This window comes from Somniosus microcephalus, chromosome 3 (genome assembly GCF_052327205.1).
Source record: "Somniosus microcephalus isolate GS21.2 chromosome 3, FLI_Smic_1.0, whole genome shotgun sequence".
NCBI lineage: Eukaryota > Metazoa > Chordata > Chondrichthyes > Squaliformes > Somniosidae > Somniosus > Somniosus microcephalus.
The window spans coordinates 186,034,650-186,057,378 of NC_140989.1; the positions used below are offsets into that span (position 1 = coordinate 186,034,650).

The 22,729-nt window shown below is 48.4% G+C and overlaps 1 protein-coding gene across 1 annotated transcript in view; it reads right to left on the reverse strand.

The window, feature by feature from the left end:
• Positions 1-12,056: 12,056 nt before the first annotated feature.
• The window catches only part of ccr6a (chemokine (C-C motif) receptor 6a), a 75,670-nt gene continuing 64,997 nt past the window's right edge, over positions 12,057-22,729 (reverse strand). Inside the window, exon 3 of the mRNA XM_085982021.1 lies at positions 12,057-18,182. Within this exon, the coding sequence (XP_085838147.1) occupies positions 17,072-18,163 (1,092 nt within the window). The 5' untranslated portion in view covers positions 18,164-18,182 and the 3' untranslated portion in view covers positions 12,057-17,071. The remainder of the gene's footprint in view (positions 18,183-22,729) is intronic.

The following is a 22,729-nucleotide window of genomic DNA, read 5'->3' on the forward strand; positions in this document are numbered from 1 at the left end:
ACCCCCAGCAGTAACGACTGGTGCTCTCTCTCTCTCTCTCTCGAGCTCCCATAGATGTGGGAGTGCTCCACGTCACCTCGGTCACCGATGCTCACCCCTACCAGGGCGAGCAGGAGCAGAAACCTCCTCGTGCCGATTTCCTCTCTGTAGGGACACATAAAACAGATAGCCTTGTCCCGAGAAGGTTCTCTGGCTTGATACAGTTATCGAGTTTTGAAAACTTAAACCTTTCATGACTAAATTAAAATAATAATAATCCTAAATCTACCAAGTGTAAAACACACTTAAAAATTTACCAGAAAGCTATATACATCCGCCGCCCGTCTCCGGATGGCCAGGCTAATTCCTGTTTGGTCTCCGTCTTCTGTGGCTTCTGGGCAGCTTGTACGCCTGGGCGTAAGGTGGCCTGTGCCACCAGACCCGGAGAGTCCTCCTTAAAAGACCTGGGAGTTTCCCTGAATCCCAGTTAGTCGGGGGAGTGTGCCCTCCTGTGCTGCAGCACACTATCCACTTCGGTGTGGCTGCTGGCTCCCTGTCCTGTCCTGTGGGTTCCGTGCAGCCTGATGCCGCAGGCTGGGGACCCTTGTCTCTCTCTCTGCCCAACGCTACCTCTCCTGTGAGTCCCTCACCGTTGGAGGCGGCAGGCTGGGGATCCCTATTTTTAGGCTGATCCCTTACCTTGGGCATTCCCTTTTGGGTTGTGGCCCTCCCGGGGCTAGACCGTTTAAACTGGTACACAGGTGACCATGGTGGTTTAGGCTGTGGTTTGCGAGGAGACCTCCTTAAGGCTCTGGCTACTGGGGGCGCATCCCAAATAATTGGTGGGGGGGGCCCTCCAGCAACACAAGCCACTGCCCCCTCCGGTGCGGTCTGTGAGTCTGCCACAGCTGCAGGCTGATGATCTCTATTTTTAAAATGGTTCACCCTTTCTGGCTGTTCCCCTTTCTCGGTTTTAAACAGTTTACACTGGTTAATGTGGAACCACTTTGTGCGGCGGGGCATCTTTATGGCATAGACCATGGGGCTGGCCTTGTCTACAATGCTGTACGGCCCCATGTACAATGGTTCAAAACTCCCTAACCGGGCAAAGTTCTTCACCATGACCTGATCCCCTATCTCCCACTCGTGGTGCCTGCGGGGTTCTAGCAGCAGTCGGTTACTCCGGTGCTGTTTTCCCATGTTGCTAGCAGCCTGCCAGTGAATCTGTTTAAGGTGTCCAATCAGATTCCTGATGAAGCTGTCCCAGTTCACCTCTCTGAGCTGGCCTTCCGTGAGCACCGGGGCTAGCACATGGGTGGGAGTCCGCATAACCCTACCAGTCATCAGTTCGTGTGGGGAATACCCCGTGCTTTTTGACTGGCTGGCTCGGATCCCCATTAGGACCAACGGTAAGATTTCTACCCACTTCTTGGGTGAGTCTCCCGTCTCCTTACGCAGCCTTTCTTTGATAGTGCAGTTTAAATGCTCCATATGACCCAATGACTGTGGGTTGTAGGCGACGTGCCATTTCCCTTCAATGCCGAGTACCATGAGGGTCTCTTGCATGGCCTGCCCGATAAAGTGACTCCCTTGGTCGGACTCCACATACTGTGGCAGTCCCCATCATGAGAACACTTCCCTGACCAGGACCTTAGCTGTACCAATGCGGTAGCTGTTCGGCAGGGAAAAGCTTCCACCCACTTTGAAAACACATCCACCAGGACTAGGCAGTACTTGTAGCCTCCCTGGGCGGTAGGTAGGGGCCTGATGTAATCGATCTGGATTTCCTCTCTGTCCTTTACATGTAAGACACATATGTTTCCCCTCAGTGACGCTGATCCTTGTAGCAACGATCTTTACCCTGGGGCACGGGATGGAGGCCTTGCCGTATGTGAACCCAGTCTGGCTGGAGTATTGGGTTGAGTTAGACCCCAGCCACCTTCCCTCATGGAAGTAAATGGCGAGCTCCTCCACATCCCGCTCGCACCGGGGCTAGCACATGGGTGGGGGTCCGCATAACCCTACCAGTCATGAGCTCGTGTGGGGAATACCCCGTGCTTTTTGACTGGTTGGCTCGGATCCCCATTAGGACTAATGGTAAGACTTCTACCCACTTCTTGGGTGAGTCTCCCGTCTCTTTACGCAGCCTTTCTTTGATAGTGCAGTTTAAACGCTCCACAGGACCCGATGACTGTGGGTTGTAGGCGACGTGCCATTTCTCTTCAATGCCGAGTACCATGAGGGTCTCTTGCATGGCCTGCTCCACAGGACCCGATGACTGCGGGTTGTAGGCGACGTGCCATTTCCCCTTGATGCCGAGTACCATAAGGGTCTCTTGTATGGTCCCTCTACCCTCCTGATGTGTCCCAAAGATACCTTCCTTTTCTGGGGGTCAGGGTTATTGGCAGCACACACCAGACAGTCGGCACAAAACTCGCAGACCTGTTCCCTCAGTCCCGGCCACCATCCTGCCTGTTCCACCCGCTGCCAGGTGGTCTCAGGCCCGGGATGCCCCGCTCCTGGACCCTCATGGGCCAGTTGGAGGAATTCCCTTTGGTGCTACTGAGGCACTACCCACTGCTCCCCCCTGAACAGCATGCCTTCCTTGACGGTGATGGTTGCTGTACCGTACGGGCCCTCTACCTTCTCCCCTTTTGTGAGCGCGTTCAGGACGGCTCTGAGGACGGGATCTCGTACCTGGGCCTGCTTTAGATCCGGGACCAAAGCTACCCCCTGTGTGCCTCCCTTGTCCCGGATTGCAGCTGCTGAACCTGTTTGGTAGGGGTCCCAAAACATTCCTTCCCTGGCCCCCTGCTTGGCCACCTCATTGGTCTTTTGGTTGCCCTCCCGCATGGTATGGAGGGATCCTAAATCTATTGCCAAAGGTTTGGACATTTCCCCAGCCTGCTCGTTCCCTGTGAATCCCATTAGGCTAAATGGGACCTTGTTAGACCTGAGTGAATTGGTCGGGTCTTCCGAATGGACCACCATGCTGGAAGCTCCAGTGTCCACCAAATATCTCCCCTGCACCATCTCCACCCCCATCTTAACACAGGGCCTGCCCCCCTCATCATATTCAAGGGGACACAAGTCGACAGGCTGCGCTGGTTCTAGTCATAGGTCTGGGTTGTATGGGGCAGATGGGGTTAAAGCACCAGTGGCGGTGGCTACCTTCCCTGGGCCAGTTAATAAAACTCGGATCACAGCTGCTATTGAATCAAGAGTGGGGGGAGAGCTCGGTGTCTCTGTTTTTGGGGCAGAAGCTGGGAGTTCTTTCCTATGTTATCCTTCCATTGATTCCTACAGTCCCTTCTCCAATGCCCATTCTTCCTGCACCCGAAGCAGTTACGCTTCGTATCGGAAGGGTTACCCCCTTCCTGGTGCCACTCTTTCTTACTCTGGCTAGGTTTTATTTCATATACTTCTCCTTTTGGTGGGTGCTCTTCTATCCCCCTACCGTTCCGGTAAGCCAGGGTCAGTTGTCTGACCACTGTCTCCTCGGTGACCCGGGGGTCTTTCGGGTCAAACCAAAGCTCAGCCTTAGCTCTGATCCGCGGCAAGCTGTTTGCCACCAGGCTTCGGAGCCAGTGGGCCAGCTCGTTCTGGTTCAGGTGAGCCTGGTTGAGAACTCCATTACAGGCACTCCTGTACACAGGCCACAGCCTGTCTGCGAAAGCCTGTGGGGTCTCCCCTGCTAGCTGTGTTGTCCTCTCCACCCGGGAGAAAGGACTACCATCGTTCATACCCATGGCCTCCAGAACTTCCTCCCAGATGGCAGTGTACCCGCCCTGCCCTTTCTTGCTCTCTGCAGAGAGGGACTGGTACAACTTGCCATCCAGAGAGAACAAGAGCATTTTGGCCATCTCACAGTCATCACACTTGTTAATGCCTGCTGCCTGTTCCACTTCCATGAAGTGGGCCGAGGGGTCTCCCTTTTGGGTGAGTTTATTCAGGTGGGTTATCATAACCCTAAGCTGTTGGGTACCATGGGGAGCCACGAATTGGCTTTCAAGGGGTCCTTGACCCCCACCACCGCCAGGCGGGCCAAACTTCTGCTGCCGAGCCGGGCACATCGGCCCCGGCTCCGACCTTTCCTGCATTGGCTCGCCCACCTCTCCCTGCTGCCAAACCGAGTTAAAACCCGACGCCACAGGTGGTGGTGGTGTGCTCCCTTCCCTGCCCTCTCTACAGATTGCCTGTCCTTCCTGCTGCCCAACCGAGTCATTCCCCGGCGCCACAGGTGGCATCTGAACAGTTTCCCCTTCTACTTCCAGGCCCACCCGGGCCGCACCCGGGCTCACTAGGCATACCATGTGTGGTAAACCACTGTTAACTCTGTACAGGTCCGGGCATGTCTCCGCCCCTGGCTCCACCCCTAAGCCCGGGTATAAAGGTGACTCACCACCCTTCCCCCGGGAGCTCTTAGGATGGATCCACTAGCAGAGGCATGCTCCAGTTCTTAGTCAATAAAAGCCTACTTCGTATAAGTTCAACTCGTAGTCTTTGGTGTTGTTGATAGTGCATCAATTTTATTGACTAAATTTTCGACATGGAGCAAATCTTGAAGCCGGAACGTTTAGACCTGGATCCTCAAGCAGCAGATGCAGCCAATAACTTTGAACACTGGCTGAGCTGTTTCGAAGCCTTCCTGGAGGCCTCCAGCACTACCGTCACTACAGATGACGCGAAACGGCTTGTCTTGAACTCACGGGTGAGCCACCGAGTCTACTCGATCATCCGAGATGCCACAACTTACGCAGCCGCCATCGCGACGCTAAAGGAACAATATGTGAGGCCTGTTAACAAGGTCTACGCCAGACACCTCCTGGCTACCCGAAAACAGCGCCCCGGGGAATCGGGCGCCGAATATTTACTGGCACTGAGAGTCCTCGGCCGGGCCTGTAATTGCAAAGCGGTGACGGCCAAGGAATGCACGGAAGACCTGATCCGAGACGCTTACGTAGCCGGCATCAGGTCCAACTATACTCGGCAGAGGCTGCTGGAACAGAGGGGGCTCGACCTGCAGAAGACGGTGGCCCTCGCTAACTCGTTAGACATGGTCCTCCAGAACATGGACGCCTACCCCCCTGACCGGATGGCCACGTGGATGTCACGGGAGCAGCCATCTTGGGACCCGGTAAGGCCACAAGCCGCCAGCAGCCCAACTACAGCTGCAATGACCAGAGGCCAGAAATGCTACTTCTGCGGCCAGGCCAAGCACCCCAGACAGCAATGCCCAGCAAAGGATGCGACCTGCTCCAAATGCGGCAAGAAAGGCCACTACGTGAGAGTGTGCAGGGCGAAATCGACCCCCAATTCCAGCAGCGCCGCGTGTGAACCGTGCAGGCCGCCATTTTGGACCCCACCAACCACGTGTGAGCCGTGCGGGCCACCATTTTGGGCACCACCAGCCGCGGGGGAGCCGCCATCTTGGACACCATTTCGAGACCAGGCCCCCGGCGCGGGCGAATACTACAGCGACCCACCAACCTCGACGATGGCCTCCATCACCCTGGACCAATCTAGGCCCCATCAACTAGCCAGGTCCATGATGAATGTAAAGGTAAATGGCCATGCCACAAATTGCCTTTTCGACTGCGGAAGCACGGAGAGCTTCATCCACCCCGACACGGTGCGACGCTACTCCCTATCGGTTATGCCAACACGCCACCAGGTCTTTATGGCCTCAAAGTCCCATACGGCGGACGTCAGCGGCTACTGTGTAGCGACTCTGACAGTGAACGGCGTGGAGTACAGAGATTTTAAATTCCTCGTCCTGCCACAGCTCTGCGCTCCCGTACTGCTAGGATTAGACTTCCAGTGCCATCTGGAGAGCGTCACGATGGCATATGGTGGGCCCCTGCCCCCACTTACAGTCTGCAGCTGGCAGAATTTAAACACGGCGCCGCGCAAAGCATGCAGCCTGTCCACCCTGAAGGTCAAACCCCCCCGTTGTTCGCTAACCTCGCCAAAGACTGCAAGCCAATTGCTTCTAAAAGCAGGTGGTACAGTGCCGGGGATAGGAGCTTTATTAAATCAGAAGTAGAAAGACTCCTGAGGGAAGGGATTATCGAGGGCAGCACCAGCCCATGGTGAGCCCAAGTGGTGGTCGTGAAGACCGGCGAAAAACAGCGCCTGGTTATTGATTACAGCCAGACGATCAATCGATACACGCAATTAGACGCATACCCACTTCCCCGCATATCTGACATGGTCAACCAGATAGCACAATACCGGGTATTCTCGACGATTGATCTGAAGTCGGCATACCACCAGCTCCCCATCAGGCCTGAGGACCGCCAGTACACGGCCTTCGAGGCCGACGGTCGCCTCTACCACTTCCTCCGAGTCCCCTTCGGCGTCACCAACGGGGTCTCGGTCTTCCAAAGGGAGATGGACCGGATGGTTGACCAGAACGCGCTGCAGGCCACCTTCCCCTATCTAGACAACGTCACCATCTGTGGCCATGACCGGCATGACCACGACGCCAACCTAGAAAAATTCCTCCGTATGGCCCAATGGCTGAATTTGACATACAACAGAAAAAAATGTATGTTCCGCACCACGCGCCTCGCTATTCTTGGCTGCATGGTGGAAAACGGAGTCATCGGCCCCGACCCCGACCGAATGCGCCCCCTCCTGGAACTACCCCTCCCCACTGCCTAAAAGCCCTGAAGAGATGCCTAGGGTTCTTCTCTTACTACGCCCAGTGGGTGCCCAACTATGCGGACAAAGCCCGGCCCCTCATCAAGTCAACCTCCTTCCCCCTGACGGCAGAGGCCCGTGCGGCCTTCACCCTCATAAAAGAGGACATTGCGAAGGCCACAATGCACGCAGTGGATGAGTCCATCCCTTTCCAAGTGGAGAGCGATGCATCCGACTTCGCCCTAGCCGCAACCCTTAACCAGGCGGGGAGACCCATGGCCTTCTTTTCACGGACCCTCCAGGGCCCCGAAATTCGACACTCCTCAGTCGAGAAGGAGGCCCAGGCGATAGTGGAGGCTGTACGGCACTGGAGGCATTACCTGGCTGGCAAACGTTTCACCCTGCTCACTGACCAACGGTCAGTAGCATTTATGTTTAACAACAGACAAAGGGGGAAAATCAAAAATGATAAGATATTGCGGTGGAGGATCGAGTTATCCACCTACAACTACGATATCTTATACCGGCCCGGGAAACTTAATGAGCCCCCAGATGCCCTATCCCGTGGGACATGTGCCAACGCACAAGTCGATAGGCTACGGACCCTCCACAATGATCTCTGCCACCCGGGGGTCACCAGGTTCTTCCATTTTATTAAAGCTCGCAACCTGCCTTACTCCATCGAGGAGGTCAGGACCATGACCAGGAACTGCCAGGTCTGCGCCGAATGCAAACCGCATTTTTATAGGCCAGACAGGGCACACCTGATTAAAGCCACCCGCCCCTTCGAACGTCTCAGCGTCGATTTCAAGGGCCCCTTCCCTCCTCTGACCGCAACACGTACTTCCTCAATATTATTGACGAGTACTCCCGTTTCCCCTTCACCATCCCCTGCCCGGACATGACCAGCACCACAGTCATCAGGTGCCTCAACGACCTGTTCACCATATTTGGCTTCCCCAATTACATCCACAGCGACAGGGGCTCGTCGTTCATGAGCGACGAGCTGCGCCAGTACCTGCTCGAGAAGGGCATAGCCACGGGCAGGACTACCAGCTACAACCCCCGGGGTAACGGACAGGTAGAGAGGGAGAACGCAACGGTGTGCAAGACCGCTATGCTCGCCCTAAAATCCAAGGGCCTCCCAATCTCCCGCTGGCAAGATGTCCTCCCCGATGCGCTCCACTCCATACGATCACTGCTCTGTACTGCCACAAACGCCACCCCTCACGAGAAGATGTTCGTCTTCCCCAGGAAATCCACCTCGGGGACATCACTACCGCCATGGCTGACGTCTCCGGGACCCGTCCTGCTCAGGAAACATGTGAGGAGCCATAAGACAGAACCCCTGGTCGAAAAGGTTCAACTCCTCCACGCCAATCCACAGTACGCCTACGTGGCATATCCTGACGGGCGGGAGGACACAGTCTCAATTCGAGACCTCGCACCCTCAGGTACCACCCGAAACACCATCGATCACCATCCACTACCTCCACCCACCACCACTACACACGACGCACCACCGGGGTGTCTACTGCGAACTGACGACATGCCGGTGCCATCCCTACCCCGAGAGGACGACACGCCAGTGCTCCGTCCCACGCGAAAAGCGGCCGCGGGCAAAGAACCGCCGCAACCGGCACCACGAAGATCATTACGGCAGACAAGACCCCCGGAGAGACTTTCGTATACGAACTTTTGAAACACTTCACCCCGCCGGACTCTTTTTTAAACGAGGGGTGAATGTGGTAAACCACTGTTAACTGTGTACAGGTCCGGGCATGTCTCCGCCCCTGGCTCCACCCCTAAGCCCGGGTATAAAGCTGACTCACCACCCTTCCCCCGGGAGCTCTTAGGATGGATCCACTAGCAGAGACATGCTCCAGTTCTTAGTCAATAAAAGCCTACTTCGTATAAGTTCAACTCGTAGTCTTTGGTGTTGTTGATAGTGCATCACCATGCCCTTTGCCCTGGACAGAGCAAGCTTTAAACTGTCGATCTGCTTTTGGCAGGGGCCGTGATCTCCCGCTTCAAAGCCCCTAGTGCTTGCTACCTTATTAGCTGCCTGCACGTCTCTTAACCTCTCTTCCTGTTCTTTTATTTGCCTGGTAAGGCAGGTGTTCTCTTCTCATAACACTAACTCATTACCCTTTGCCTCGGTGACTTGACGCCGAAAATATTCATGTCTGTTCCTGTGCTTTTCCGCTATCTGTAATTTCTCCTGACTTTGGGCCTTTAATTCCTGCAATAGTCCTTCCCCTGCTAGAGCCCTTGCTTGAGACAGCTGAGCTGATTCCTGCAGCTCTGCTGTTAGTGCCTTAATGCACTGATCTAAAAGCTGGATCTGTCGCAGGGACCAGACCAACCATACGGCTTTCTCCACAGACTTTTTATGGTCTTTGCTCTCAGTCCATTTGGCTGCAGCGTCCATGGTATGCTCAGCGCGCAACAGACTGGTCACCCATTTCTTGATGATATTCACCTTCTCAAACACATAAGAGGAAATCCTCTCTTCCATCTTCGTTCTGTCCTCAAAAACAGTGTCCACTGCATCACATCCCTTTTGCCGAGGTCCTGCCGCGGTTGCCATTTCTGTAAGGGGTGGTGTGTGGTTCAGCTTCACCTCTGACTTTTGAGCGGTTCGAATCGCTCCCACTCCCTTGGTTCTAGACCTGGGACTTATTTGGGGGTTGTGATGAAAAGTGCAGCAGACAACTGAATTTTGGTGAAAGGAACAAGATCTTTATTTGAGAAAGAGAATATACAACACAATAATCTTAACACACTAAATTGGGGGAACACTTCAGAATATACGAGGGAAAATAACAATAGACAGAATACTACACCCCTCCCAATCCCACTTCACTAGCAAAGTTGGGCTCCAGAGGACCAGGGATAATGCTCATCAAAATGACTTCTTTTGACAGTTGTAGGGGTTCGCAATTTTGGGGTTCTCCAGATGTGTCGGTTGGGGCCTGCCATACCCAGGACGCGGTAGAGGACTTCACCTGCATGGCTGGTCAGTCTTCGCGAGTCCGCTGATGTGTAGGGTGCGTATTGGATCTATCAACTGAGTACCCAATTTCTTTTGGTTAGAAGTAGGGTTTAGAGTCTTTTTGATAAAATCTTACCCAGGGGTAAGTCAGGATAGATTGTAGAGTGGAAAAACTTGCGGATCTTCCGTTTTCTCCCGAGTTGGGTTTTGTTGGTCGCGGTGGCCCAATATTACCCGGTTGCTGGTAATATTTGGTTGTTTGTTTCATAGGGCCCTGGTCTGCCGCGAGGTCTCCGATGGTGTGTTAGTTCTTTGAGAGGGAGCTTCTTCTTGGACTGAACTTGGTGATTTGATTTGACATGAATGATGAAACAAACTTCCTCCAGCACTGCTTTCTTGAACTCTTTTCTTCCACTGTTAGCCCTCTTCCCACCGTTTTGAACTCTTTGAACTCCTTGAACTGGTTGAATTCTTGATTCAAACTGAACTGCTGTTGTAAAAGCAGGCCCTCAATTATACTGTTTGAGGCCTGCTAATCTGCACGCCAAATCAGTTCTGTCTCATTGTTAGTTTTGGCGGGCTTATTAACATTGATGGGTTAAAAATTGTTTAATAGGTTTCGGGATGGTCCCATCGATCTTAATTGGTTTAAGATTGTGTGAAGTGGTTTTGGGTGGTCCCATCGATTCTTAAGTGGTTTTAAGCGATTGTTTAATTGCAGTAACATTTGTCTTTTCCTGTGGGGGCCAAGGTTCTTTTGTTGGTTGGTGGCATGTTCTGCATTATATATACTTTGATGGTTCTGTAATTTTGGGCGGGAACTGCTCTTTCGTTGGTCTATTGTCATTATGTAAAATGACTGAGACGGTCCAGATAGTCCCCAGACAGCTTGGCTAATGCCAATACCCAAAACTGTCCATTTACAGAGGCCAATCCCAATTCCTTTGTTGCAGCCCCCTTTTCTTCCACAGGCTCGAACATGCTTTTAAAATAAAACCCCAAATCCTGGGGTCCTTGATTTTTAAATCTCCCTTTGGCCCAATATTCTTATACCATTCTGACATGGTTTATTAACAGTCCGAAAATCCCTTCTTTAGGGTAATCTTCTTGGTTTTGGGGAATCTGTTGAATTTTGCAAATCTTACAGTTCATTTGCCTCTTATGTAATTAAAATCACTTCTTAGCCCCAAAGTGCACCTTGATTTGGTAGGAACGTATATCCAGTCCCACTATCGAAGAGAGAAGAACCATATGACAGCATATGTTACACCCCAATAGTCAGCATACAGAGTAAGGGTACGATAGCAAAATACTGCAGATGTTGGAAATCCGAAATAACAACAGAAAATGCTGGAAAAACTCAGCAAGTCAGGCAACATCCGTGGAGAGAAATTTGAGTTGACGTTTCGGGTTTGACCCTTCTTCAAAACTGGAGAGAAAAGGAACTAGCGTAACGTAACAGAGTAAGGGTGTTCTGTTACAACCCCTGTGCTCTGTTACAACCCCTGGATTTTTCTGTCATTTACCTCGATATTGGGCAGGAACAGATGCAATCCAGATTGTAGGAAATGCGAAGACCTCTTATAGAGTATTCGGCGATTCTGTGCCCAAGAAAATAACCAGAGCAAAAACCCAAGCACATGACTATAGTATAGGAGGACGTTAATGCGGCACTGCTACTACATTGCTGGTGTAGGACATGCAGCAGCAAAATTCATTATAATGACCTAGATTCCACTTCATGTTATATTTAGGGTCCCTAGAATTCTGTGGAACCTCAACGGCAAATTTCTGTGGCAAACACCAAATTTTGCAGCAAGGGAACGTAGATTCTGCGGCACATTACCAAGTGGTCTACACATATTGAAGACTTAAGTGGAACAGCTGCAATTTATTGCTTTAAAAACTGCACAAGTTTAGAGAACGGTACCGGAGTTATGAATTTACAGGGGGGGGGGTGGAATTGGATAGTGCTGGCCTGGCTGCGTCAACTGGACACGGAACAATCCCTGCGGCAAAATGGGTAGGCCGGTGGCCCACCCGATATTTGGCTTTGGGTGTGTCCCCAGGCAACTCGCCAGTGAAAGATTTAAATTTTGACCGTAGGTCGTGGGAGTGAGGAAATGATCGGGAGGGGGCCAACAACAGTCTCTCTGAGACTGCTGCGGCGCAGGGAGCAGCACTCCTGCTCCTTCTGGCTCCACATTCAGGTAAGTATTTTTTTTTAAAGAACTTACCTTTTTTGTGATGGCCTCCAGTGGTACCTTTAAGGACTACCAGTTAGGCTGCATGTAGACTTGATTATCCTAAAAATGCAGCAGGCCCAGCTCTTTGCAGTCTTTCAGCCAGGCCATAATATTACTAAAATCAGGTTTGAACAGTGCAATTGCAGATGGCACAATAGCAATAAACCATAGAAGACAAGGAATAATTCTGCATCATTCATTTATTTCTATATAAACAGTACACACAATATCTTTTATTCATTAGATAATATGATGGTAAAGCTAAATCACGTAAATCTTTAAACAAGTTATCATACACACATCACAGTAGCAATGACACATTTACTCACCAAACATTATCATTTTTAACTGGTTGCTTTGAATATTACAGCAAACTTGGCTGAAAGTAACCAAAGCAAAAGATTTGACATTTTACGAGTCTGCTCTCTAGTTTTTCTTCCCTCTTAACTCTGGTTCATGCAAACCTGTTCCAGGACCCTATACAAATGCCTATGTGAACTGACCATCAAGAAACCAGCTAGGGGTTATCTCCTCCTGTCGCTTTCTTATCTTCTCCGTCAGGAGGTAACTGGCCTCTGGTCAGCACTCCCCACAGCAGTGTGGCCGAGAGCAAGAACTCAGCAAACTGAGCATCCCGTTAAAATGGCACTGCATATTCTCACTGCAAAGAAAGAAAGGGCTCTGTTGATTCTGCACCGAAGAAGTGCCTGTGACAGCTAGGATTGTCTGATAATCAGAAGAAGGACAATGAAGATTGCAATGTAACTGTCATTCAAAGGGAAATCATAACACGTTTGGGGTGTTTCATGAAACTCCTTGAATAGCCAGCAATAACTTGCTGTGAAATCCCAGTTTGAGAGCCCGTATCCTGGCTGTGAAATCCCAGTTTCAGAGCCCGTATCCTGGCTGTGAAATCCCAGTTTCAGAGCCCGTATCCTGGCTGTGAAATCCCAGTTTCAGAGCCCGTATCCTGGCTGTGAAATCCCAGTTTCAGAGCCCGTATCCTGGCTGTGAAATCCCAGTTTCAGAGCCCGTATCCTGGCTGTGAAATCCCAGTTTGAGAGCCCGTATCCTGGCTGTGAAATCCCAGTTTCAGAGCCCGTATCCTGGCTGTGAAATCCCAGTTTCAGAGCCCGTATCCTGGCTGTGAAATCCCAGTTTGAGAGCCCGTATCCTGGCTGTGAAATCCCAGTTTGAGAGCCCGTATCCTGGCTGTGAAATCCCAGTTTCAGAGCCCGTATCCTGGCTGTGAAATCCCAGTTTCAGAGCCCGCATCCTGGCTGTGAAATCCCAGTTTCAGAGCCCGCATCCTGGCTGTGAAATCCCAGTTTCAGAGCCCGTATCCTGGCTGTGAAATCCCAGTTTCAGAGCCCGTATCCTGGCTGTGAAATCCCAGTTTCAGAGCCCGTATCCTGGCTGCCTGATAACATTGCTCAGCCACACAAATAACCGGAATGCATTTTTCACAGATGTTTAAAAAAATAATTTTAAGCAGACACAATCAGTGACCTGTTAATATATCTCTATTTACAAACCCGGTAAAGCAATATCCAAAGTCAGTACACCAAGTCACTAGCATCAAAACAGAGCATTGTCCTAAAAAATATATTCTTTATATGACAGGGGCAATTTTAAACACTATGTTAGAATTGCATCTACAAAATTAACCTGCAGTTTCAGCTCTAAAAATTGTGAATACAGAATCAGTGCAAATACATTAAAAATAGATCTACAGTATTGGGGAAAAAATAAGCAAATATAAAATGCATATTAACAAGTGCTGTATTATTGAAAAATGAGCTTCCAGTGATCAGCTTATCTTTGAAATAACCAAATTTCCACTCGTAAGTCAAAAGGCAAGTGATCTGGTTCAACATGACAGCCCACAATAAACCCCGGAAATTTCAACACTTTTACCACGTGGCAAAATTTGTTGCAATTTTGCAAAAAAAAGTCCCAAATGCTTAATTGCTTGTCATAATTATAATCAATGTGCTTCACAGTTCAGTACATTCGTTAAGTCTCACACGTCAGAACATGTAATTGATTCTGTGATAATTCTTGTCACCAGTATTAGCATTTAACATCTCCCTGTACAGCTGGAACCAAGTGACATATTCTTTAGTTATGCATTTAAGGGGAGGCTAGATAAGTAAGTACATGAGGGAGAAAGGAATAGGTTATACTGATAGGGTGAGATGAAGTAGGGATGGGAGGAGCTCATGTAGAGCATAAACACCGGCATGGACCCATTGGGCCAAATGGCCTGTTTCTGTGCTGTACATTCTATGTAAAAGCACTGCATCAAGTGTAATAAGAAGTCCATTTTGTATTAAACAGAAAATTGTTTTTTTTTTACAACATGTTCTATGACTGGAACAGGAGGGATAGGGGGGTTCTTATACACAAATTACAAAAAGTTAAGAAGCAGGTACAGCAAGCAATTAGGAAGGCAAATGGTACCTTTATCACAAGGGGTTAAAGTACAAGAGTAAGGAAGTCTTACTGCAATTATATAGGGCTTTGGTGAGACCACACTTGGAGTACTGTGTACAATTCTGATCTCCTTACCTAAGGAAGGGTATACTTGCCTTGGAGGCAGTGCAATGAAGGTTCACTAGATTGATTCCTGGGATGAGAGGGCTGTCCTATGAGGACAGAGTGAGTAGATTGGGCCTATATTCTCTGAAGTTTAGAAGAATGAAAGGTGATCCCATTGAAATGTATAAAATTCTTAGAGGGCTTGACAGTAAGTGCTGAGAAGTTGTTTCCCTTGGCTGGAGAGTCTAGAACCAGGGGGCACAGTCACAGGATAATGGGTCGGCCATTTAGGACTGAGATGAGGAGAAATTTCGTCACTCAGATGGTGGTGAATCTTTGGAATTCTCTGCCCCAGAGGGCTGTGGCTGCTTAGTCGATGACTGAGATTGGTAGATTTTTGGGCACTGGGGGAATCGAAGGATATAGGGTTAGGTCGAAGATCAGTCATGATCGTATTGAATGGCGGAGCAGGCTCAAAGGGCCAGAAGGCCTACTCCTGCTCCGATTTTTTATGTTCTGATCAGCTCAATCGGTTCTGATACATTCTGTGCATAGGCATATGACTAAGTTATGTTCAGCTTTGGAACTTCTCTGCCTAAAGCCAAGGAACACTAATGGTAGCAGCTTATACTCTCTCAAAATTTTGAAGGCTTTACTATGCTGTAGTGTAAAACAGATTGAAAATAAGCAGAGTCTGCAGGAGTGCAAGTGATAAGGGCATTTGCAATCAAAAATAAATTGGTGACTAGCAAAGAATAAACAAGGTTTTCCAGCTGTATGATATCAGGAACACAAAAATTGCAAGGATATATATTTTCTAAAATAATGCACATGTTTAATACAGCTTACTTTCATGACAAAATGAGCAGAGGACATTCAACTCGAATACTTGGAAGTGAAAACAAAAAATATTATGCTGCACCTTAATTCTTGTTTATAATTCTGAGGAATGATGACAGACAAGTGATTGGATAGCACAATTTTTGGAGTTCATTTGTCCACGTAACTCAACAGTAAGATGAAAGTGAACCAAATGCTCACACTCTTGTTTCCATCGTGCAACCCACCATTCAGCGGGAGGTGCATGAGAGTGCCCTGCCCCTCTGACTTCCCTCATGTCCTGTGGGTTGGGCTTTTTGATGATTATCTGCCAAATGATTTTGAACTTGTCATCTACAGAATCACATTATTGGGCTCAGACTATTTATGTATTATTTGTTCTGAAACAGAGTGCCTGAAATATTTTTGCACTAAAATAGATCCTCTCTTTCCTGTATTTCAAATTCTGGTTAGCAAGTTTACACTGTAATATCTCATCTTTCCAAAGCTCGTAAGCTCAAGGTCTAAGAATTGTATTCTGGTTTATAAGAGTAGAAATTATCAACAAAAACATATTTAAGAACTGTTTTGATCCAAAGCTGAATGATGCTTCTGATCATCTAACATTAATTTGTTGACATATTTGTCATGTCATAATACAGTTTATGTGAATCCTGTAAACCTTTCATCAGCTATTTTCAACAGAAGTCTAGCAGGGTCTGTGTTGCCCTCTGTGTGAACTTCTCTACAATTCTGTGTGCAATATGCAAAGCAATGTGCTGATTATTTTTGGGGTTTGCATGAAAAAGATTAATTTTCAAAACCTGCACAACGGATATGGGGAATAGACTCCCATCAATAGACTGCAAAGCCACTTAAAATGAGTTGCATTAATAATCAGGTTTGAATTGGGATTGAAGGCTATAAGGATAAGAATATATATAGGCAATCAATTACTCCATGGAACCTTGTGGTTTCTATGTTGCCCTAAGCATTTGTTTTGTTTCTGGTTTTATTCATCTATTTAGCAACAGTGACTAGATTTCAAGATGTGCCCTTGTCTATGAAGAGCTTTGGGACATTTCTAGGAGATGTGATAGTGTACAATATTAATCTAGGTTTGTTCTTTCTCTCTCCCTTCTGTGGCTCACTCATGTCACCCACCATTTCCCAGCCAAGAGGGTTCCAAGGGGTGTCAGGCTCCAGTTCATGCTGCTCCCCCAGTTTGGAGGAGATGCCCGATGGTGATCTGGATTGATTGCTATTTCAACTATTCTTCACTCTCTATAGGAAAGTGCCTCAGGATGACAATGTGACTATGATGTGGATCTTGCAAGGTGGTGAATTGTGACTGACAACCTGTAACATACCATGTTGTGGCACAGCACACAACTTACAGCAACACACTGCACTACTAGATTACTCATATTCTTCTGAAATCCCTAAAATAACTTGCATTAAAATAAGCTCCTCTCCTCCCTTTTAATTTGTAGACGTGCGTCATCTGTGAAATACAGCTGGTCAGAATTGAATTGTATTGGTTGTAAGTTTGAAATGATATCCTGGACTTCGTTTGGTGTTGAGGGAGAGAAATTTCATAAAGCTTTATTTTCTTGGGAATTCTAACTTTTTGGTTATCTTTATCAAGAGATTCAGCAAAGTCACTGATGGGGCAAAATAGAAATGGTCTGTGGAGAGAAAGAAAGTGTGTACTGGGCTTCAAGGCCTATTCTTATATTCCTCATCCACATAGGTAGGAGATCAGATAATATGGAACAGAACAGCACTTAAACGTGCCCTCTTGGTGTGAAATTTGAATTAAAAAGCGCGGGTAAAAAGCTGATGATCACATGGTAAAAGACGATGGGTTGTCGATATTGAAGTCAGAAGTGCGTCTTGACATGAATGTTTCACTCGTACGTCTTGACCGGCTGTGGCGAAATGTAATGTACCTCTTGCTTAAACACCAGATATCTTGAATAATTTTTGAAAAATAAAATCTGAATTTAACACCGATAAATGCATAGAGAACGGGGTTCAGGCAACAATGTAAAAAGGCCCAGGATTGTGTCACTGTACGCACAATGGTCAGCTGTTTGTGATGCTCACAGTCGGTGGTTTTAAATAAAGCATCGTAAAGTACAATAAAATTGTATGGCACTTGACAAACAACAAATGCTGCTACCACTGCCATTACAACCAGAAATGCCTTATGCCTCTGGAAGTTTCTAACTTGGAGGAGCGTGTTAATTATCAGAGAGTAACAGAAAACCATGATCAGTAGAGGTAAAAAAAAGCCCAGTGTAAGTTGTATTGTCGGAGCAACCAGTTTACCTATGTGTGAATCGTTTATAGGATACCTAATATCACATACCAGTTCTCCAGTTGTCTCGAACGTGTACATTTGACTAAAAATGAATGTTGGCAGGGATACAACAATTCCAGCTAGCCAGATAGCTATACAAATAATTTTACTGTAAACCAGTGCCTTTCCCCTGTAATTGAAGGACTTGGTTGCATGAACAATAGCGATATATCGATCAATACTAATAACAGCCAGCAGCAACATCCCACTGTAGAAGTTGATGCTGTACACCCCCTTGAGAACTTTACACCCGATATCCTGAAAGAGCCATCCTCTTGCTTCGTTTATAGCCCAGAATGGTAGGGTAACTACAAACAGTATATCAGCTATGGCCAAATTCATTAAGTACATGTCAGTCATCGACTTCGCCTTCTTGTAAAAGGAATAGGTTACCACGACCAAACCATTGCCAATGATGCCTGTTGCAGTGATGATTGAATACAAAACTGGAATAAACACTGATGAAAATGTCCTCGTTTCATTCATTGTACACAAGAGTTCCATGTCAGTATAATCAAAAGTACTGTTGTCTGCGTAGTCGTAAATATCCTCGTCAGAATAATAAACATCCATTATTTTTGGTCAGTAAAGTCTGAAAAACAGATAAACATAATTAATGATCAGTAAAGAAATGAACAAGGCGGCTGTTTAAATGACACTATTAGACATCAGGAGGCCATATGAACTCATCAGAGGCCCAGCAGCAGACTCCTTCCCAGTCTTTTCCAACCTTGCAATTCTTTTATGCAACCTCTATATAATCAATTTACAGCTGTGCTATCTTTTATTTTCAGCATACCATGAAGGAGCAGACCTCTGAATCTGGGGCAGGGCAACATTCAGCCTAGACTCTCCTCACTCCCTGCTGCTTGTGCAAGTTTAAATTGGAGTTCCTAAAGTGAAGGAAGGAATTGCAACAACAGGAGAACACCGCCGCCCCCCCCCCCCCACCCCGCAGCCATGACAAGCCATCTCTTGCAGTCATGCAGGCAAGTCATGTTTGAAGACTATGGGGTAGAAATTCCTGTTGGGCAGTAGCACAAAGTGGCGATAGTGAATGGGCAGCCTGTTTTACACTCTGCCCGATTTTCTTTTCCATTGACTTCAATCACTATTGCCCATTTTCCGCTACTGCCCAGGATGAATTTTGACGCCAATTTGTGTAGTGCCAAAGAAGTCAGTTATGTACGTGTCCTTTGTGGTTGCAGCAGCAGAAAGAGCCTTTGGAGTTGTTGTCAGGTTAGCTACAAGTGGAGATAGTTTTGTTGCTCCGTTCCTTAGGGCAATGTTGTGCTTCACCTTCCGATGCAAACCTTCGGTAGCCCCATCAGATCTGGTTGATATTTGTTGCCACATTTTCTCATTGTACACCTTGCACAAGGTGAAACATAGAAACATAGAAGATAGGAGCAGGAGTAGGCCATTCGGCCCCTCGAGCCTGTTCCGCCATTTAATGAGATCATGGCTGATTATCCAAATTCAGTACCCTGTCCCTGCTTTCTCCCCATATCCCTTGATCCCTTTAGCCTTAAGAAATATATCTAACTCCTTGAATATCTTTAATTAGTTGGGCTCAACTGCCTTTTGTGGTAGAGAATTCCACAGGTTCACCACTCTCTGGGTGAAGAAATTCCTCCTCATCTCAGTCCTAAATGGCTTACCCCTTATCCTTAGACTGTGACCCCTGGTTCTGGACTCCCCCACCATCGGGAACATCCTTCCTGCATCTAGTATGTCTAGTCCTGTTAGAATGTTATAAGTTTCAATGAGATCCCCTCTCATTCTTCTAAACTCTCGCGAATATAAGCCTAATCGACCCAATTTCTCCTCATATGTCATTCCTGCCATCCCAGGTATCAGTCTGGTGAATCTTCGCTGCACTCCTTCCATGGCAAGAACATCCTTCCTCAGATAAGCTGTCTGTTCTCCCCTAATAACAGCCGCCATATTCCACCTGACCTAATTTCTTCAAATGAAGCAGATGGGCCAACAGCAGTCTCTTAAATACTTGCTCCTTCCATTAGCTGTACACATGGAGTCTCCTGGTGTAGACCTCATCGTAGAACCAGAAAATTACAAGCAGCCATGCAATGTAACAGGATTACGATTGGCAATCAGGGTGTTGTGGATGGTGGCTATTGTTATTGTTCAATGAGCTCCTGTTATTCATGTACTGCCACTTCCACAGTCCTGAATCCTGGAAACTTTACACTGACATTTTGGGACTGTTAAATTAGTTGTAATCACAAACTCTGGTCTCCACCTTCTGCTCATCCACAATATCATAGCTCACAATTGAATTTCCACCCATTCTGTTTCTGAAATGTTAAAAGGATGTGATAAGGTAGATACAGAGAAACTATTTCCTCTGATGGAGGAATCAAGAACGAGGCCTTTTCACACAAAGGGTGGTAGAAATCTGGAACTCTATCCCCAAAAGGCCTTGGATGCTGGGATAATTGGAGCTTTCAAGGCTGAGATTGATAGATTTTTGTTAGGTAAGTGTATAAGGGATCATGGAGTTAAGGAGGTAAATGGAGTTAAGTGCAGATCAGCCATGATCTAACTGAATGGTGGAGAAAGCTCGAGGGATTGAATGGCCTACTCCTGTCCCTAGGTTCTAGTGAGTATGCATGGGCACCAGCAATGCAATGCGCGTTGCACAAAATTATTTTGGGAACTGTATTGCTTTCAAGAAAATTATTTTTAATGTGGGCACGGACTACAAAATATAATAGCCCAGATTCTGTGTCGAGAATAATGGTGAGGCTAACAGCGCTCACGTTATTATAGAGTAAATTGGGCAGCAACTTCTGGAGTCCGCACATGCGCAGTTAAACATGGAAATTTGAAGTTGCTGTCTGAGTTACCCTACTCCTCTGCAAGCTGCATTGTACTGGTGCATCGCCTTTACTTTTTCTTTCTGTCACTTTTATCTCTCTGTGAGGATTCTTCAATCTGATTGTTCTGCTTGTCCTGCTCACACACGCCATAGATCCCTATAGAGGGCGCCGCGCTGGATCAGATGCCCGATGACAGTAAGTTGCTGCACGAAAGCCCACGAAAAGTCTGTGGGCAGCTGACAGCATAGTGAATGGCGAGTGCCATTCCTTCACCACTGACCGCAAAATCCGGGCCAATATAATGCTCCACACACAGAAAGCAGCAATGGAAAAACAACAAAAATAAGGTACTGTACTAGCAATGCAGTCATTTCTGGACCAGTGATCAGTGAGTACTGCCACTAAAAGCTCTTTCAGCAGTATTAACGGCCATGAGGAGTCTGGCAGGACTTATGAGGATGGAGGCCGGAACTTCAAACGCCTCCTTTGCCAAGGTTCTTCTTTTAAACTTTCATTTTTTGCCCTGGTTTGCATTTTCTGGCAGCCTTCCGGGAGGCCTCCAGTGTTTGTGGCTCAGTAAATCAATGGGTGATCTCCATTGCAACAATTGAAGATGATCTGTGATAAGATCTCTCTTATCTGCATTCATGTCAAAAACAAATTTAAAAAATCGACAAACATCGGGTGGCAGCAAATATTTTTGGAGCACGTACGGCAACTGGTCGGGTGAGTCGCTCCTTTCTTCCCCGTTCCCCTACACTGCGTACAGGAGGCAGAGGTGACCTTTGGTCTCCTTCTGAGATCAGGGGAGAAAAATTGATTCGCGCCCCCTTTGGGGCGCTAACTTTGCCGGGGCGCTACTTTTAGCTACCTGAAGAAATTAGCGCCCCCGCGGCCAAAATACATTGGTAGTGCCCCAAAATGGAAGCAGGGCGCCACTGGAAGTGCCCCGCCTCTTTCTTGGGGCGCTGTGAGTGAATATCACGGCACTGCAGCACGTCGTGCCGCGGTACTGCAGGCCTTCCTCCCCTTCTTAAAGGGGAGGGGCCTAGCGCTGCGTGATCCGGGGCCCAGCTGGGCCACCAGGGATCGGAGTGCCGACAAAAGAGCCCGGCACTTCTCTTGAGCCTGCACTCCGCGGGGGGGGGGGGGGGGGGGCGGGGGCGGTTCAGACAAGGCCGGGGATGGCAGAGGGGGCAGGTGCTGGCAGGTGGCCAGCAACAAAAATGGCCACCCAGCACCTTCCCTTTTAATTAGCGCTGCCCCAGCCACAGGTAGGCCCGTCAGTAAGTCAGGGGGCGCTCGTGAAGCTCGCGGGCGGGGTGCTGCACACACGGCAATGACATCGCCAGCAGCGCTGCACCGCGGGGCGCTAACGATTACTGCTGCTGCTAACGTCCCGCTGAATTTCGCGGGAGGTGTTGGCCTCGCTGCCTAACGGGAGGCGCAAAGCAACCGAATTTATAGGCCTTGGGCTGCAAAGAGCGCGTTGCACTAGAAAATCACCGCCGTGGTGATGATAATGAGCAGGCAGCTCCAAAATGCCGGTACTGCCTGCATTCTCTCGGCTGGCGGCTGTTATCCTTGCCCACCAATGTTACCGGCAGGTTTCCAGCATTCCCCAATTTCTAGGCCAGCATATTATGAAAAGGATATAGAGGCACTGGGAATAAGATTTACAAGAATGATACCAGAACACTGAGGGTATACCCATCAGGAAAGGTTGGCTATGGCTCTTTTCGCTCTAGAAAAGAGAAGGTGGGCTGAGAGGTGACCTGATAGAGATCTTTAAAATTATGAAAGGATTTGATAGGGTAGTCATAGAGAAGATGTTGCCACTCATGGGGAGACCAAAACTAACAGCCATAAATATAAGATAGTCACTATTAAATGCAATCGGGAATTCGGGAGAAACTTCTTTACCTAGAGAATGGTTAGAATGTGCAACTCGCTACCACAAGGATTAGTTGAGGTAAATAGCACAGATGCATTTAAGCAGAAGCGAGATAAGCATATGTGGGAGGAAGGAATAGAAGGTAATGCTGATGGGGTGAGATGAAGAGGGGTGGGAGGAGGCTCGTGCGTAGCATAAACACAAAGGGGGAAAAATTCGGTTGCTTTGCGCCTCCCGTTGGCGCTAATGGGGCGCAAATCAACTAGCACCCGGGCGTGGTGCTGCCAACGCCTCCCGCGAAATTCAGCGGGAGGTAGCGGCGGCACTGACCGTTGGCGCCCCATGGTGCTGCGCCGCTGGCGATGTCATCGGCGTGCGCAGCGCCCCGCTTATGCACTGACC